The sequence below is a fragment of the Electrona antarctica genome (genome assembly GCF_951216825.1).
Source record: "Electrona antarctica genome assembly, chromosome: 7".
Lineage (NCBI taxonomy): Eukaryota > Metazoa > Chordata > Actinopteri > Myctophiformes > Myctophidae > Electrona > Electrona antarctica.
The window spans coordinates 17,398,728-17,416,669 of NC_136812.1; the positions used below are offsets into that span (position 1 = coordinate 17,398,728).

Sequence of the window (17,942 nt, forward strand, 5' to 3'; positions counted from 1 at the left end):
AGTAAATTGTTTTTTCCTTAACACATATGTTTTAAATGCTCTAGATTGTAAACAGACAATGGTAATCCATTGCAAAGTTTGCCCTCAGATTCACAACAGCAGCTGTCTCTAACACCCACATACAATTTTCAGGTATTGTGTCATTATGTGAGCCATTTCACATGTTTGCGGTGAATGAGAGAATACTTGACATTACTTTTCTCTGGAGATGTCTTGACTCTTGATTGAAAATTGTATTCACAGTATGTAGAATGGGCACATTTCAAAAGAAAGCACAAAGTCAATACAAAAACTGCTGCGAGGATAAAACCATGAAAAGCACTAAGACTTGTTTACATCAGGGTCCTCTTGCTGATCTAAAAGTATACTATTGCAGAGTGGATCATTAATGGTCATAATTTACCCTAAATGTATTTCAATTTTCACGTCTGTGACAGGTTTATCAAAGTTTTTTCTCCCTGTATAAAGCTCATGCTAATACTATTGCCAAGTTCCTGATGACCATCAACTATGACCCCCACCCCCTCCCCCGCAATTTTAACTGTTCTTTCTTTCACTATATTTCTCTCTCCCTTCACTCTGTGTCACCTCCTCCTCTCTCCCCTCCCCCTACATTCATGCTCTCTCTCTGTTATGATCCCCTACTCTGTGATCCTATACTCCTTCCATTCCCTCCTATCCACTCTGCACTGGAACAGGAACAGTTACTGGGGATATACCTTGGTTTTATGTTTCTGGGATAAAAAGAAGAGGAAAAAAGGTAATGTAAGCGGCCATGTTCCATCCTTTTAGCATCAGGAGATGTTTAGCATAACATTGTACTCCTAGACTTACTTTTTCATTTATAAATGTCATATTCTTGTGCTTGAAACTTTATCTTGTCAAAAGAGGGTATAACGGAAGCAAAATGTGTAAATTTACTCTAGGCACGGTTGGCATTTGGTAAATTCCAATGGATTATAATGTATAGCCTACAGTAGCATGTTTTTCCCAATAGATTTTATTTTGGGCTATATACTAACTACTGGACTTTGAATGAAGACTTACCATATACCGGTGTAAACAGGGGCCCTTTTGTAATATGCAGCAAGCTCATGATCTATTATTCTAAACCCCAACATAAGGACATATAATAGCACTGTTATGCCATTGTAATAGTTGGTGAAACAAAAAATAAAAATGTGTAGTTGCAGCAAATCACTAAATAAAACGGTGGAGCGTTGTGTTGGCCACGTTCATAATAACAGCAAAGGAGGTCTCAGCAACCAAAGCAATAAAATGATGTCAGCGCATAGCCCCCCCTCAGCCAGTCTCCCTCCCCGAGCACACAGGGAAAGTGAGCGTCAAGAAGAGGGAGGGTCCATCTGAACACGCCCATTGGTCCGTGCGCCTGCCAGTCAACTATATCTGCCTTCTCATTCGCGCCGGGACTCACTCGGATTTATCGTTCCATCTCGCCAAGCTGCTGTGTAATCGCAGCTAACTTTCTTGCTGTAACTTTCCGCCGGACAACATAGTGCTGTACTAGTGCCCGTATTTTGAAGCGAGAGGTTCGGGGCGGAGAAGGACGGAGCTCTAACGTCGGAACGTTTACCGATTTCGGCCTCGGCGATTATTCGAGGTAAATTTTCATTACATTCTTGCTAAAACAGCCCCGTCCCTCAAAGGCGTTTGAAATTGGACACCGCTTGGCTTTGAGGCCCTCACTTTTTGTGGCGGAGGGATACGTTGTTGCGTCTGACAATGTGGACGGAGGTGGTGAAGATGTCTACTAGAAGAATGAAATCATCTCAATTGTAACAACAAAAAGGAAAGACGCGAGATTAGTAACTATAATAGAATTGTTTGCACGTAGACTTGGTTACATTGTATCGAACACGTGGGCGCTGTGCGAAAATCAGGGTGTTTTAGTGGCGAAAAGGAAAGGCATCCACGGCGATCCAATGCGTTTCATACACTGAGGTCGAAATTCTCCCGAAGTTTTATGTTTTTTCCCTTGCCGAGTCTCTGCCTTTCTTTTTTTTACTGTTGGATACCAGACGTTTGAAGAGGAAAGGTAATTACTCCCATTTAGCTCACGTATTTTAGGCACATTGCATGTAATGTTTCATAAGGTTATATTGTAGTGCCTGCAAATTTTAGAAAAGTTTTGGGAATGTGTGGTTAAAGCGGGGGATGCAAGTTTTTGTCTGGTTTGAGGTGGCGAGCCAAGTGTGTGATGGTCTCCGCATCGACCACGAAGAAGAGGAAATTACTCCTTTGTTCTACAAAAAACACTCCGCTAAACGTTACTTCTCTACAAGAAGCCGCACTTAGATTTTTCCTTTTCTTTCTTTGTGTCCTTTCCACTCGCCCAATGACCAGAACAATAGCAACAATGTAGGAATATGAAATCATTTGTAATGTTGACCATTTTGAAGTTTCAGTTGTGGGTTAATTTTCGCTACACCACCAACTAACTTTATTGTCTTATATAAGAAAAAAACCCCATTGGATATCTTTTAAGAATCCCTTTATGGGACTGCCTGCTCACGGGCGAGACTTTATTTTATTGCACATTTGGCAGGAAATTCCTTATTCCCCCCAACCCCCACCGCCTGAACTCCCTCATAATGCACAACTTGAACCCTAAAATCCCGAAAGGAGACGTAACATTTGTTGGTTGCTGAAGTTAGAAACATTGTTTCCTTTTTATATATACTCGGGGGAACAGCACGTGTATTTACAAGCACGATTGTTTGTTTTGGCCATGTTAGTTAGCAGATATTGTTGGTCCCCTTTTAACAACACGAGGACAATTTAGGGACTAGTTCAAAACACAATAGTGAGTGCTGCTGGGTTAGTTGTCAGTAGGCTATGCTCATGGTCCTGGATGTGGCCTAGTCAATAGTTGACCATGTAGTCATGTTTACACCGTGTATCAGCATTATGTTTACGTACATCGTTTAATTCCACACAAGGGAAGTAGTGAGGCCCATTTGCTTATGTTTTAGATGCAAATACATTACATTTGTGTCTTTTGTAGTATAATTTGTAACAACTGTTGACTGTCTTTTCCATTGAGCACAAATACTAGTCGCTAATATGGCGATAACAATGTGGTAATCACACATTTACAGTCAACATATTTATTATGTTTTACCTTTCCTCTTAACAACTAAAATGTTCCCATGCATTCTGTGCACATTTGTAGCTTGTTTATTTTTTATTTTACAGAATATCGTAAAAAATAACGTTAACACATTATTCCACAAATAATTGTAGGTTTATTAAGGGCATATACAGGGTGCTTGGTTAGTACACAGTTGGAGAGCATTGTCACACGCTCACTTACATAGGCCTGCACATCTTTCTGATGTGTTTGCTCTCATGACCGGTGGTTAAATGTAGTAAAGTTCTTGTTCCAAATTAAGCATCCATTTCAACACTCGAGTCTCGAACCAATGGTTTGTTTCACCCTAGGACATACAGCCTCCTTTGTGAAAGAGCCCTCTCTGGCTTGTGTGGGTTGACAAAGAGCCCTAATCTTTTGCCTCCTTCAAATATTGATCCAAATCATCCAACAGTTGCAGAAGATGCCATTTTGTCACCAGAAGCCATAATCTTTGCCCCTTTAACTGTCAGATGAGATGTCTCCAAATATTTGGAAATAATGGCCAACATTTTTAAGCCACGTTTGGCCAATGTTATTTGCCCGTTATTGGTCACCTTATCCAAAAGTTAAGAAAGGGCAATCAAAGACTAATGCGTATCATATTTACACTTGGGCATATGTGTTGTTTGCCCACTTCCTTTCCCCATCTCAAGGTTAGATTATGTATGCTAGTCTGAATTCACAAAACCTAGTCTGTCCTGTCCAGCCCTGCTGAAGCAGTGCTGAATTTTGGAAAGGGGATTTTACGCTTAGACCTAAGACTTTGTCTCGTCTAGGTGTATACTATGGATTCTCAATTGAGAAGATTCCCCCTGTAGTGATTTGGATCATATCAAATCCTTGTTTGTGTTTTTTGTTAATTATATTAGCTCAAAGCCCTTAATTTAATTTTTCCATTGAAACAACAAATTATACTAGTGCTGGATTAGGCTGTAAAAGCACACCACCTGTTGGTGTCCCAGTGCCTCTATTCCTCCACTTGCTCTCCACCAGTTCCTCTGTCAGGCATGCAGAGCCACTGCTCAGCATCAGAGAGTTGCCTCAGGCTTCCGTTGGAATGCAAAACAGGGTAAATCCAGTATTCATGCTCACTGTGTCATTTGACAAGGTTCCTTCTGAGTTGACATATGGTAATTTGGTAATGACGTGCTTGCATACAGTCATTAACTCTGCCTTTCACCCCTATTTCCTTGGGCTAACAATAGTCCCAATTATGTCTGTAATTGTAAATGTATTACATTATCTTTTATGTAGCAATGAGTGATCGACGTATGCGTGCATGATTTGCGAGGGTTGCGTGAAGAAAGACAAATTTTAAGTGATTACTTGGTAGTTATTTGACTAAAGGCAGCATATTCATCATTATGTGTCATTGTATTTTTCTCTGCCTGAGTGGAAAGGCAGCATCTGAGGGAAATTTCCCTCACTCAGGGAATGTTGTCAAAATGATAATAATTTGGCCACTGTGTTTTTTATAAATTGTCATGTTCAAAGTTTTGAATGACAGGTATTTGTGGTGGACCTGAGTGGGTATGGATGTTGCTGCTTTAGGGAAAGTTCATTACATTCACCTGCTTCTATGAACAGTGTTGACATATTCCCAGTATTTTTAGGACATGAAGGAGCAGCCTACATGGCTGCCCTGTTTATGGTTTTTAAGTGATCTAACCAGACAGTGGTAGTTTGAATCAGACAGATTGTTGTTGTCCCCCCCTTTTTTATAACCACATTTAATGTGTGTACTCACTGTGGTCTGGTGCCATTAAACATTGGTATCTGCAAATCTCTCTCGTAGGGTTTATTAGAGACTGAAGGGCATGAACGAGCAGCAGCAGCAACGATTGGCTACGGGAACAGTGGGAACAGACAAGGAACTCAACGACCTCTTGGATTTCAGTGCGGTAAGGCAGTGGGATAGGGGTCTGGGGGGGCAGTGGGATGGGTGATCGGGGTGGCAATGGGATAGGGGTCTGGGTAGTAGTGGGTTACGGGTCTTTGACTCTGGATGGCAACGGTATAGGGGTCTTGTTGGGAGTGGAGGGGAGGCAGATAGACTTCAGACGTGGGTTTGGATGGCAGTGGGAGGGAGAGGTCTGAGTCAGAGAGGTGGGTACAAAATGAGTGGAAGGTAGGCGTTGGACTTGAAGAGAGAGATAAGGCTGTATGGGATGGGTAGTGGGGTCATGGGTGAGTTTGCATGTGTGCGTTCTTCTACCTTTTGGTCAGTTCTGATTTAAAAAAATAGGAATGGCAGTGATTTTGTCATCTGTCATCTAGCATGGCAGGATGCGGAACACTTTACTTTTGTTTCCATCCCATTTAAAAGACCATATAGGCGGTATTGCATGTTTAGCCTGTTGACTACGACTCATGATGTAATTTACATTTGCTAATGCATATTACAGTTTGTTATATTTTGGAATAATTGCAAGGTTATCAGATTTTGCAATGTTTTTAAGGATCAAACTTTCAAGTGGTAAATCTACCATAACATTCTCTGCTTCACCAGCTGTTCAATGCTGTTAACTGTTTCAGCCATAAATCAATCCTTTCTCAAAAGTATTTTCAGCTAGATTTTACAAATCAAATTACACTTTAAATTGTATTAACATGAACAGATTTCATAACATTGACAAATATCCACATACTATTTACTTAGTGGATCTCAATCAAATGTCAGGTGGCTGCCTGCATGTTGATTTTCATACTGCATTCTACTGAGATGAGTGGAAACAAACCAATGGAATTCCTTGAGAAAGGAGAGAAAAGAAAAGAAACCTACTGTATGCTTTTGAAAATGGTCGGCAGTAGAGCATACCATGAGTCATAGTCAATTGGCTAAAATGCAATACCAATGTTATGTCCTTTTTAATAGATGGATGGATGTTTAGCTCATTGTAGGTATATTTCACTATTTTTTAGAAGATAGGTTTTTAAAGATTAGTTACTAAGTTACTCAGTTGTGTATGCAGACTCCACTCATTCACCAGTGGGGTAATGGGAACTCCCTGTGCTACTGGGAAATCACACCTGCTATTCGGACAATGCTCGGATACGATACATAACGTCTAAATATCTTTAAAAAGAAATCAACACGGGTACTTGAAAGTAATATTAGAAGAACCAAACGGTAAAATCTACAAATCAAATTGTCTACACTTTCAGAGAGTTGAATAACAGTACAGATTTTATGTGTAGGACCGTGAGAAAACCTGAGTCACCAGGACCAAATTTACACCAACTCCTCACTGCTACAAGCAGTTCAACAGACACATTTATGATATATGATCTGGGCCTGAGACGATGGCTGCTTGTTCATTCTGGAGGAGATTAATTTCTTTTAGTGTTATTTTCAGAACTGATTCTTTATTTTTTCTCTGTTTTTTTGGGTCACAACAACAAACACAATTTGATAGCTGATGATTATCACAGCAATGCTTTTAGAAGTATTCTCTAGACATCCGTTCTGCAGCATTCATAGTTGTTTTTTATTCACCTGTGTTTTTGTTTGTTTTGATGCCTTTGTAGAGTAAGCTGCGTGTTGTGTTGACATCCGTTCTCATAGGATCAAAGAAGCAGCAATGTCAGGTTTCTCTCTCTCTCTCTCTTTCTCTCTCTTTCTCTCTCTCTCTCTCTCTCAATAAATTGAATAGCTGGGCAAAACTAAATTGTGCGTTATAGATACTAATTATGTATGGATGGACAAAGGGTCATTTTAAAACATTAATCTTAATAAAGTAATTGTTTGTCCCATGAGGTTTCTTTGGACTAACGGCTGGGTCATCGAAAACCCTATGATGTGTATGTAACATTGAGAAACTCCCGTTGTAGCTTTTATTTAGGAAAGTCAATTAAAACGGATGGTTAGGAGGATGTGGCTGTTGCATTGCAGCTCTTTTATGGTGCTCAGTCATGACATGCTAGGCGTGTCAACAGCCCCCACTAAAGTAGTTGTTTTCTACTAAACATTGCTTGTTTTCATTTCAACAAAATCAACAAGGAGTGGTCATGGGGGAAAAGTCCCCTTTATTCAGAGGGTTATGTTTGACTCTTCCTTGTTCCTTCCTAGATGCTCAGCATATATCTAGTGTGTGTGTGTGTGCAACATATATACCAAATGCAATATTTATTTAATGAATGAAGGTTTTCCTTAACTGATGCACCTTCTGCAATAAAAGCTGGTAAAGCTAACTCGTCGCCAGATTCAGTGGTTTATTTTTCAAGCGTTGGCATATTGCAATGGCCTAGATACCATCATACCAGAAAACTACCACAGTGTAGTGTTACTGTTACATGCTACCAGAAACTTTGGTGAACTAACATTTTGAGTCAAACGATCTGCTCACCAATGTTTCTACTCAAAAAAAATGTAGGGTGTTTGAGAGAGGCTTAACACCTTTTCTCATGTTTGTAAGAGAAAGAAGTGTAACATTTCTCAAATGGTAAAGCTTTGGGGGAAGGTGGGGGCATTTGTGATCAATGAAGTCATACATAAAGTGACAAAGTATTTGATTTGGCTGGGTGAAATTATAATGTGTGAAATGCGTCGACTGGTGTTTTGTTACTTAGCATTTCCTCTCTCCATCTTGTAGATGTTTGCACCTCCTGTCGCCAATGGAAAGCCAAGACCAACAACGCTCGCTAGCAGTCAGTTCAGTGGATCAGGTAAGATGCAGAACACCTACAGAAACAGAAACGCCTGAGACCACATTATTTTTGCTGCATTCTTTATTAGGTATCAAACGTAACTAATTAGTCATAAAGAAGCATTAAACATCTCCTTTCAAAACACGATTATTTTAGTTTCTCAACCATTAGCTGTTTACTTGTATTTGTACTTAATGTTTATTGACATGGCTGTATCCTGCATGGAATATACATCTGCTTGCTTGCAGAAATGAGAAAGTGCTAACTGCAGTATGTGCCTTGAAAACGGTGCTTATTTATTTAACACATCAAATGGAAAGAAATTGCTTGCATTCAGCATTTTCACATTTTGAAGTTGAACCTAGCCGGAATCCGGAAAAGAAATATGCGTGTATTTAACCTAGGCAGGATGAGGAAAGCATGTGTATATTTTACTGCTGGTAGTAAGCTGTCTAGAGCCTCACTTTGATGGGAGTTCTTGTTAGGGGACATGCAACAGCTTGCTCTACTATGCCTTTATGTGTGGTGGTCTCTCTCCTGTTAAATCCTCTTTCTTTATCTATCCAATGTGACTCATACAGCCCGAGGGATTTGACCATCTTAAGTGTTTTTAACACAGTGTAGCTGGAAGACAATTATTTTGCATAGCGTAAAAATAAAACCTTGACCTGGCCTTTTCTACTCTGGAAATGGCCTAATATTCACATGTATCAATAACGAGCAGGATCATGTTAGTTTAAACACCCCCCCTCTTCCATAAATTATAAGTGTGCTTTCATTGTTTTGGCTTCTGTTGCTTTCCTTTTCAAAGCCCAAAATGGCTGTCAGTTTCCCACCCCAGAACACCTGAAGCATATGAGCCAGCTTTTGCTCTCTTCCTGAATGTTATTAGTAAGTCATGTTGCTCCACTCTTCTGTCACCCTGCCAACCTGCCGTGTGAAATCGAGTCACACTCCCCAGCCTTCCCCAGAGTGAGAACTCAGCCACAGAGGAACAAAGGCAAAAAAGGGGCTTATGGACTTGAAACGACTCCCCCACCCTGAAGTGTAAAACACTCCTCCCCCAACACAGCACAGGGCTCTTCCCCCCACTGATCTGCAGGAAATGGCTTGAGCCTGAGACAATGCCCCTCACCCCCAGCTTGCAGCCTCTTAAACTGGCCCAGCATGCAGTGAGTGGCCGGAGTGGGAGAGAGCTCACTGAATAGAGGGATCAGCCAGTGGAAGGCAGGAATCTGTTTGTTTCTATTAGAGCAGGCAATTACTTAGCAGTGAGGAGTTAATTCCTGCCTACCCCTCCTCCACCACCCCAAAACACCCCACCACCCCCAAGTCCTAAAGTGTGCCCCTTTTGTCACTGACACATTTTGAATGTGATTCTTATCATAGCTGTCACATCTAACTTCCAGCAAGCGCCAGGTAGGTTCTGATAGCAAGCGAGAGTCAAAGTGCAAACATCTGCTAATTCTGTGCCAGGAGTTTCATGTAGATGTGTATCACATTTATAACACAGATGTAGTACACAGAATGGTGCACTGTTTGTGATAGTGAAATGGATAATGTGGCTGTTCAGGTGCCCTTAAACCTCCATGGCTGTTCCCCGTCACCTGGATGTGTCATCGGTAGTAGTGAGTTGTGATCTGTCCTGTAGCTTTGTTGTATGGCGTCCTGCAGCTTCGTTCACAGGATCTTGTTCATCATGCTGTAGTGGGGGGGCCTATATGTGATTACGGCTGTGAACCTCGCTGGTTGATGCAGATGATGCACAAGAACTGAAATTGAAAGAAGCAAGGTCCGCCTGTGACGTCAGCCTTTGGCGGCTTGTGTAGTCAGGGAGCCGTCAGCGCGGGAACGGCGGAGTGGTCTGGTGGCCCACCAGACCACCTCTATTCATCAGCACAAAAGTGCTCAGAGGGGTGCTAATTGCATTAGGCGTCCCTCTTCCCTCCTCAGTGGTCAGAGCGTGTGTGTGTGTGCGGAGAGGAGAGGGGTGTGTCGTGTAGGAGAGGATTGGAGTGTACTGAAGTGAAGGGGATATTGGGGAGGTGGAGTGTGAGGCTCTGGCCAAGCCTACGAGCCTTCAGGCAGGCGTCCCCTCTGTCACCTCTGCAGCTGCTGGCAACGTCCCCCAACACACACACACACACACACACACACACACACACACACACACACACACACACACACACACACACACACAACTTCAAGGGATACAACAGGCCTGTTCCCCCTTCTCCCTATCACAACAAACGGCACAGCACGCTACACACACACACACACACGGTATTGCAGCTAGAGTGTAGTAGATGTAAGTAAGTAGTTACTTAACTTTACTTAGCTACCTAGTAGTAGTCGTAGTTAAAACAATTTGTCCAAAAATTCAGTGTTTTGGATGAAAGGGATCGGCATTAGTTTGACAACTCCCCATTACTTTAGTATTATATGGCCCCCATTTACTTATTGAATTAATAGTGAGAATGCATAGTAAATAATTCCAGTGTTTCCCCCCTGCGGCCACTATTGTTACTTAAAGTTAATGATTCTTAATATTTTGCAGTGGCATCAGTGGAAGAGGGGTAACATGGCAACCATCACAACAGTCCTCTCCTCTCGCCTGCCCTCCCCTGGTATAGCACAATGTTTGGCTCTCATAGGCTGGCTGAGTGTCAGTGTCACCTCAGCAGCTTTCCACCTTGTTTTAATTGCCTCTGAGTTAATTACTCCACTAAGTGTGAAACAATGTTGACAGACTTCTCCTGCACGGCCATGCTCTCTCTATCCCGTGCTCCCCCGCTGGTCAAATTGAGTCTTTTGTAGGAGGCTGTGCAGTGTATTAGAAAAATGTATGGAGGATTCAGAGTTTGACTCAAACACTCGAAACCATTGCCTTCTAGGCCTATTCAAAGCAAATTACTTTGCCGGTGATTATGCATGATCTGTGCGTTTCCCAAAGGCGGTGTGGAAGTGTTTGCAGTGTTTTGGTTAATGTAACATTTCCTGGCTGTCGAAAGTAGTGCGTTTCTTTTGATTTTAGATATATTCATGTAATATCTGATAGTTAATGGTTTCACGGTTGTTTGGTGCATATCACCTTTCTAAATTGGGTCAGACTCTCACCGGACAAAACAAGCTATGAATCGAGGCACCTTGATGAAAAGTCTGCCCTGCCATCTTTATTTATCAGTTTGTCCGTCAGCAGCTTCTCCTGTGTTTTGCCAGCGACACAGTGCTTTTATTAGTCCTATGGCCTTTCAGCAGGGCCAGGCTGACAGTGAGCAAGCGAGGCTGATCTTCTGACGTCCCCTCTCTTCCCCACTCCCCTGATTCTCCATGCTACTGGCATCAGCTCCATAGATCACGGCTGTCGCAGCGTGTGTAGGTGCTTGCTCCGCTCTGTTAGTCTCATCACTCATTCTCACTCGTCAGCCAGGCTGCTGATCTCGCCCAGACCCCTCTCGCTCTCCCTCCCTCTTTTCCATCTCTCTCTCCTCCCTCCCCTCACACTCGCTCTCTTCTCCCATCCCTCCACTCGCTCGTTCATTCTCTTTCGCTCTCTCACACACATTTTTTTAATTAGGCAAAAATCAAAGGCGAAATATGAATATTCATAGGGAAACCGCATTAATATGCACAATTATGCAAATCAGTATGCAATTAAGCCTTGTGTCTCCAGAGAGGCTGGATAGCATTAGCGCATAAGACAGGGAGAAGGGGATGATGGGGGTATTTTGGAGTTTTCTGCTCCAGCGATCTTTTGGACGCGTTTCCCCTCTGTCACTTATACTGGCCCTTTGTGTACCTAAAACATTTCACAATTCAAATCACATTTTCAGTTTTTAAACGCATTTGTTTCATGGTTTATATACTGTATACAGTGTGTGTATATACATTTATATATGTGTATATGTTTATATATGAGCGTGGTGTGCTTGCTGTTGATTACAATTGTAAATCACAAGCACATTATTTTCTGTAGTTAAACAAATTTCAATGATGAATTGAAATAATATTTATTTCATTCTCTTACACTACTATCCTCCGTGTGTACACACAGACCCCCCCCGCTCTCTCTCTCTCGTTGTTAAGCCCATGTACGCAGCCCATCTCCACTCGATGGCTTAAATGCACAAATGACAAACACCAGCAGCACACTAAACCATCGCTGGAGCTCAGGACTCAGTCATGTAGCTTTACCATCCAACGTCGTATTGCAAATGGTGTCCACATTGCCCCACAGAAGTCTGTAGTAACACAGAGGTGTAGCATGATATTCCACTTTGAAAAGACTGTTTAAAGTGGTGGCGAGTTTCACGGAAGCGCACGTCCGTAATTTTACATTGAAATGAACTCTAATCGCTGTGAATGTTTTGATGACCATGTAGAAAGCAAATCCCAAATCGGTTGTCCTCAACATCCCACTCACAAATTGATGTGATTGGTTTAGAATCTAAACCAATATATACTGTGTTCACAGATTCCTCTGTGCATCTAAACTTTAGATGTGCATCTAAACTTTAGATGTGCATCTAAACTTTAGATGCACAGAGAAATCTGTGAACACAGTATATAACCTAGATAAATCATGGGATGTGAATGTGGCTTACAATAAGACCTATTTAGACCTAGTTTTTGGGTTGCAAATTATTAAGTGATCATCTTCCAATATTCAGTCACTGTTAGGACACCCCTATTCATTAGATTGGTAAATGAGTATCCTGAGCAGCATCTTACTTTCTTTTTTATCATATGTTTTTTTTTATCATTTATTTTTGATATTTTCAACTGTGAAAATGTGCAAAATGCAGAAGAAAATGCAGTGCAACACATTCAAATACTCAATCATCTCTCAACCCAACACTTCTCACCCTCTCAACACACCTTCCCCCCCTTACCCACCCCATCAATTCTCATACATACATGATACATAGGAAGAACGTGTGAAAAAAGGAAGCGTCTCGCATATTTATTTAAAAAAAAGTTTCTCTGTTCATGTAAAAATCCTTTTATAATATAACGGCGTTTATGTACAATGTCATTTTTGCTGTGCCTATCCAGGTCCACTGGGATCTGTCAATAAAACGGGATACTAAGTATACGATTTGTCGACAGGTGCCACTGTCTGATGTGACTTTAGGATAAGCACATTGCTATTTGCTACATACCTGTGGTGAAACATAGGATGGTACTAATGATATAGTCTCATCTGGGGAATGCTAATGAGCTTTTGACGGCAGTGGCCAAGTCACGTCCCTGCCTGGCGGTGTCTTTCAGCTCTGCTTTATGTTTATCCTATGTTACTGGTCTTCTTACTAATCAATGTAACATGTCTTTCTCAGGTCTAGATGAACGCAGTGGCTCTGGGTCCTGGGGATCAGCAGAACAGAACAGCCCCTCTTTTAACCAAGGACGGGTAAGAATGGACACACACATTTTGGTTGCAAATGTTTTTTCGGTTTATGAGCATTTTACTCTTTCTTTGTGTGTCTGTACATATCTGTCTTGGTCTAACTCCCTCTTTGTCTGTATCTCATGTGCACATGAATGTCTGCACACAATAAACCAGCCATACATGTACACAGCAAAATAACACCCTCTCCTGCAAACCCCACATCAGCTTAGTATTTTGGCACGCTCTGTGCCATTTCCCCCCCCCCCTTTTTCGGAGCAGTAGTTTTCCTCTCTATCTAATAGCCTTGGCTCAGAATCATGCATTGGCAAGCTCTCTGCCAGTCCTGAACCTCTGTGGAAGCCCACCGGTAATTGCGGCTTCACATCCTCCGTAACTGTCTTGGCACAACTCTTTGTAAATACAAGGAACAGGGGGTGAAATAAATGCAGCAGACTTTGATTACCACAAGTTGATAATTAAGAAAGTCGGTGTTTGAATCCCCCAAGCTGATGCAGATCTCCTTGGCATGGATGCTTTTGGTTAGATATGAGGTAAAAGGGAGGGTAACCACTAAGCTGCACATGGGGGGAGATGGCCTCGAATCACTGGCTATTTTTCATTTGTGTGTTTTAGCCTTATGCTGGTGCATGTACATCCCACTTTAAAGGACCACACCAGTGGTCTAGCATGTTTAGCCCATTGACTACAACGCACAGTACATTTTGAATTATTGCATTTTCCACAGCAGTATACTGTAGCATTGTTCCTAGGAAGACATCAGTCTTCAGCACGATATGAAAACCAACTTGCAGAGACTTGAAACTCATTTGAGATAGATAATCCACACTAAATATTATTATGTGGATATTTCTGTCAAAGTTATATTATCATTGTGTTTTGTCAATTTTAAAGAGCGGGATGATCTGAAAAGTGTAGCTGAAATTCCCCCCTGGACAAAAGATTGATTTATGATTGTAACGTTTCCTTTTTAACGGTAATGTATTGTGTTGAATTCTAATGTGCATGATTTTTAAGCACACAGTGATGTTTAGCCAACATTGACTAGTCGATTCTATTGATGAAGAAAAAGTTGCAAAGAAAAATGTTTGGCTGAATCTGTGTGTGGCTATGATAATGTTGCATTTGCAGTGGTATGGTCCTTTAAGTGTCATTACAGTGTATGTTTGTGCCAATATTCTTCCAGGGCTATGGAGAGGGATCTCATTACAGCGAGCATGAAGGCCTGTCTTCCCCATTCCTCAACTCAGGGATTGCAGGTATGATATATCTTATGACGTCTCACATCACCCCGACCCTCCCCGACCCCGCGTGTGATGTAAGGCCAAATATGGCTGCTGTGCTAATGGAATGTCAGAGCTGTGTCAAATATTGCTCCTTTTTTTTAATGTTGCATCATATTGTCACTGCCAGGTGGGAACCTCATATATCCGTAATTTCTTTTATTGTGATTTAAATTAAAAAGCAAAGATAAAAATAGCTTACTTAACCACTCCCAACGCTGACGTTGCGAGCTTATACTGCAGATCTGCTATTTTCACTACTTCTTTGTTATGATAAAGTAGGGCATTTACATTACAATATGGAGATACAAAGTTTCTCCCCGACAGCGACGATATGGTCAATTTTAAACATGAATTATAAAGCAGCCCTGTTGTTCAGAACTTCAGAGCTAAACATTGAAATGACAATGGGTTTTAATTCAGTGGCTGATGTAGCTGTTTTCGCATATTTTGTTTTGACCGCAAAACATCGTTATCTGGGCGGCAAAATGTGTGCGTGGATGCGTGTGTGTATGCATGTGAATGTTATGTGTGCATGCATGTGTGTGCGTTTGCTCATTGGTTGAGTGTTGGATGTTAGGGCAGCAGAGCAGAAACCCTCCCTAGGGTTTTATCTGGCAGGCAGCTTTATGCAGCTGAGCGTACTGAAAAAAAAGATGTGTGGGGGGGGGGGGCATCTCTGGACTTTTTGTACTTTCACAAACCTACTTTTCATTTACACACACACACACACGCACAAGCATACAGTGTAATGTTTGATTTTCATAATCCCTCAATGACCATTCTCATCCTACAGGTAAAAACGAGAGGCCACCATATTCTTCCTTTGGAGGCCAGGTAAGCAACCATTAAGCCTAATCCTCACATGTCCATAATATGGGGCTCTAATTTGTGTTGGGGGGGGGGGGGGGGGGGGGAGACTCATTTTAAGCGACTAATATAAAGGCCACCCCCTTGTCTTACTTCGATTTTCCTGTGAAACACATTGAATTAGCGACCTCCGTTTCCTAGAAGCGAAGGGAGTTCCTGTGATCGTGCAACCTTGAATGTATTGTTAAAAGACAAAATCCATGTCTCCTTCTAGCCTGGCTTCCTACCCAGTGACATCTCATTGCCCAGCCCTGATGCCATGTCTCCCTCTGGCTTGAAGTATGCCTCCCAGTCCTACCCGTCATACCCCAACAACCCCAGGAGGAGACCCCCTGATGGAAGCATAGGTAGGACAATGGAGTAGACGCTTTTCATAGATGGCTTTATTAGGTCATCTTACGAATCCAGGACATACAGTTCCCATTTATGTGCAATAGGGCTTTTTATTGTGTTGATCTCATGCTGCGTAGGTGATCTCCACTAACACTTTGTCTTTGATCTATGTGTGTCCTTAGCTGATTGGCTGAGCACAGAATGTGTATAATAAGAGCGCCCCTCACTTCAGTGTGACTGTGGATACTTTAGTGCACATTCAAACTTCAAGGGTTAAAACAACAAATTCAGTTACACTGAGACACACAAACGCAAAACACACTGATGTATCCACATTTTACACATTCACACGTATTATTAGATGGTGGTAGGACCAGAAGCCCACACTGCACCTGCACTGACACAAACGGTCAATGACTACATCCTCAATTTGTGTTTCTCTCCCCCCTCTGTCTGTCTGTCGGTCTGTCTTTCTTTCTCTCTGTAGATACCCAGCCGAAGAAGATCCGAAAACCCCATGGCCTGCCATCCTCGGTAAGAGCTAATTTCTGCTCCCCTTCACAGCCCACAGCCAGTCTGCTCTACTTCTCTCTTTCTCTCTCTGTTCTCAGTACTTTGCTTGAGCAGTCCTGTGACAGACATAGGTTAAGGTCCTCTTGCTCAGTCCCTCTTTCCCTGTGAGTTGACAGCTAGGTGACTCCGAATGCCTCCGATAAACATTGTTTTGCTTGTCACTGCAGTGTCCACGCTTGCTTCCTTGTAATCCCCAGGGTCTGCTTCTCATGTGTACAGAAAAGGAGAAAATACCTGGATTCTGTGCTGCTGTCTAGTGTGGTGGCTTTCAATCACGCCCCACTTTGGATTGCTCTACAGTTGCAGTTTTATGGGGTGCAGTACTTAGTTTAGACTAGTCATTGGTTAGACCAGTCATTAGTCCTACAACCTCAAACCCTAACCTCCCACGGGGCAGCACACCTAAACCTAACCTTAACCCTCTCCCAATCTGGTCGTTTTAACGCACCCCTCACCAACGTTTTATGGTGATATGACCAGTGGTAATGAACCCAGTTTCAGTTTCTCCGGCTACTCTCTGTAGCTAAATTTACTGGAAAACCAAACCACAAAAGTTTCACTTGGTTCTTAATCAACTATTGGAGGCCTAATGAAACATGAAATGGGAAGTTTGTGATATTTGAAAGTTTTAAGTTACTATACTAAGAGCTTCTATCTGGTCATCAATAAAAAAAGAATACTGCTGTTACACAAACACATTTTCTGTAACATCTTGTAACAATCTTGTGTCACAACCATACTCTAATGACAAGAATAATGGGGGTCACTGTCAGCTGGGGCCCAATTGCGTGAACAGCACAGTGTGAATGATGTATTATGGAATCTTATTGTATTATTATCTGGAAACTAAGTGGAAAGCTGTAGTGTATGCTGTGGTACAGCAGTAGAGGTGTGTGTGTGTGTGTGTGTGTGTGTGTGTGTGTGTGTGTGTGTGTAGTAGAGGTGTGTGTGTGTGTGTGTGTGGTTTAAGTGTAGTTTATGTGTGACTGGACAGACCTAGCTTTCCGACTTAAAAAAAAAAACTAAGTGTAAACTCTGCAGTGTACACAATGTAACCAAAGGGGCCCTTTGGTTACATTGTACACTTTTCTGAGTTCAACGAACACACAATTTTACTGTGTGGTCTGATGGAGGTCCTGTCGTCTTTTTTTCGGTATGACCCGCAACCATTCCCCGCAGCGACAACGATGGCCATGTGGTTTTCAGCCCAAATTATGTTGTGTGTGTGTGAATTGCTCCCCCCCCCCCCCCCCCCCGCCTACGCCTCGCCACATGATGGTCTGGGTGGGCCTCCCCCTGTGAGTGACCCAGTTGTGAGGCGCGGCGCATTGCGAGGCCTCTTAGCCCCGTGTCTGAGCCCAGATTAATGACTGATGATGATGATCCTGTGGTCCCTCCCTCCCTTCAACACTCCTCCCATCTCATCTCATATCTCTCTCTCTCATCTCATCTCTCTCTCTCTCTCTCTCTCTCTCTCTCTACATCTAGTGCACTTTTTTTTAATCCAGTTTAATTAATCCAGTCCTAGCAAGTAAAGCAACCATAAGAACTGAGGTGATGGCATCACTATTTTACTAGTTTCAACTTGTAGGTAAATATCCTCCTTATACATGCAAATAGTAATGCACATCGTTGTCATTACTGTTGACAAATCTGCACTAGCCTTAGTGGTGAA

The 17,942-nt window shown here is 42.2% G+C and overlaps 1 protein-coding gene across 7 annotated transcripts in view; it reads left to right on the forward strand.

The window, feature by feature from the left end:
• The first annotated feature begins 1,444 nt into the window (after positions 1-1,444).
• Positions 1,445-17,942, forward strand: part of tcf3b (transcription factor 3b) — a 29,223-nt gene continuing 12,725 nt past the window's right edge. For 4 of the 7 annotated variants that reach the window (XM_079506638.1, XM_079506640.1, XM_079506641.1 and 1 more), the window contains exons 1-8: positions 1,445-2,056; positions 4,950-5,055; positions 7,747-7,819; positions 13,138-13,211; positions 14,395-14,467; positions 15,288-15,328; positions 15,576-15,708; positions 16,182-16,228. In XM_079506638.1, coding sequence (XP_079362764.1) covers positions 4,972-5,055; positions 7,747-7,819; positions 13,138-13,211; positions 14,395-14,467; positions 15,288-15,328; positions 15,576-15,708; positions 16,182-16,228 — 525 coding nt within the window. In that variant the 5' untranslated portion in view covers positions 1,445-2,056; positions 4,950-4,971. The remainder of the gene's footprint in view (positions 2,057-4,949; positions 5,056-7,746; positions 7,820-13,137; positions 13,212-14,394; positions 14,468-15,287; positions 15,329-15,575; positions 15,709-16,181; positions 16,229-17,942) is intronic. The other 3 variants (XM_079506639.1, XM_079506643.1, XM_079506644.1) reach the window with 3 other exon arrangements.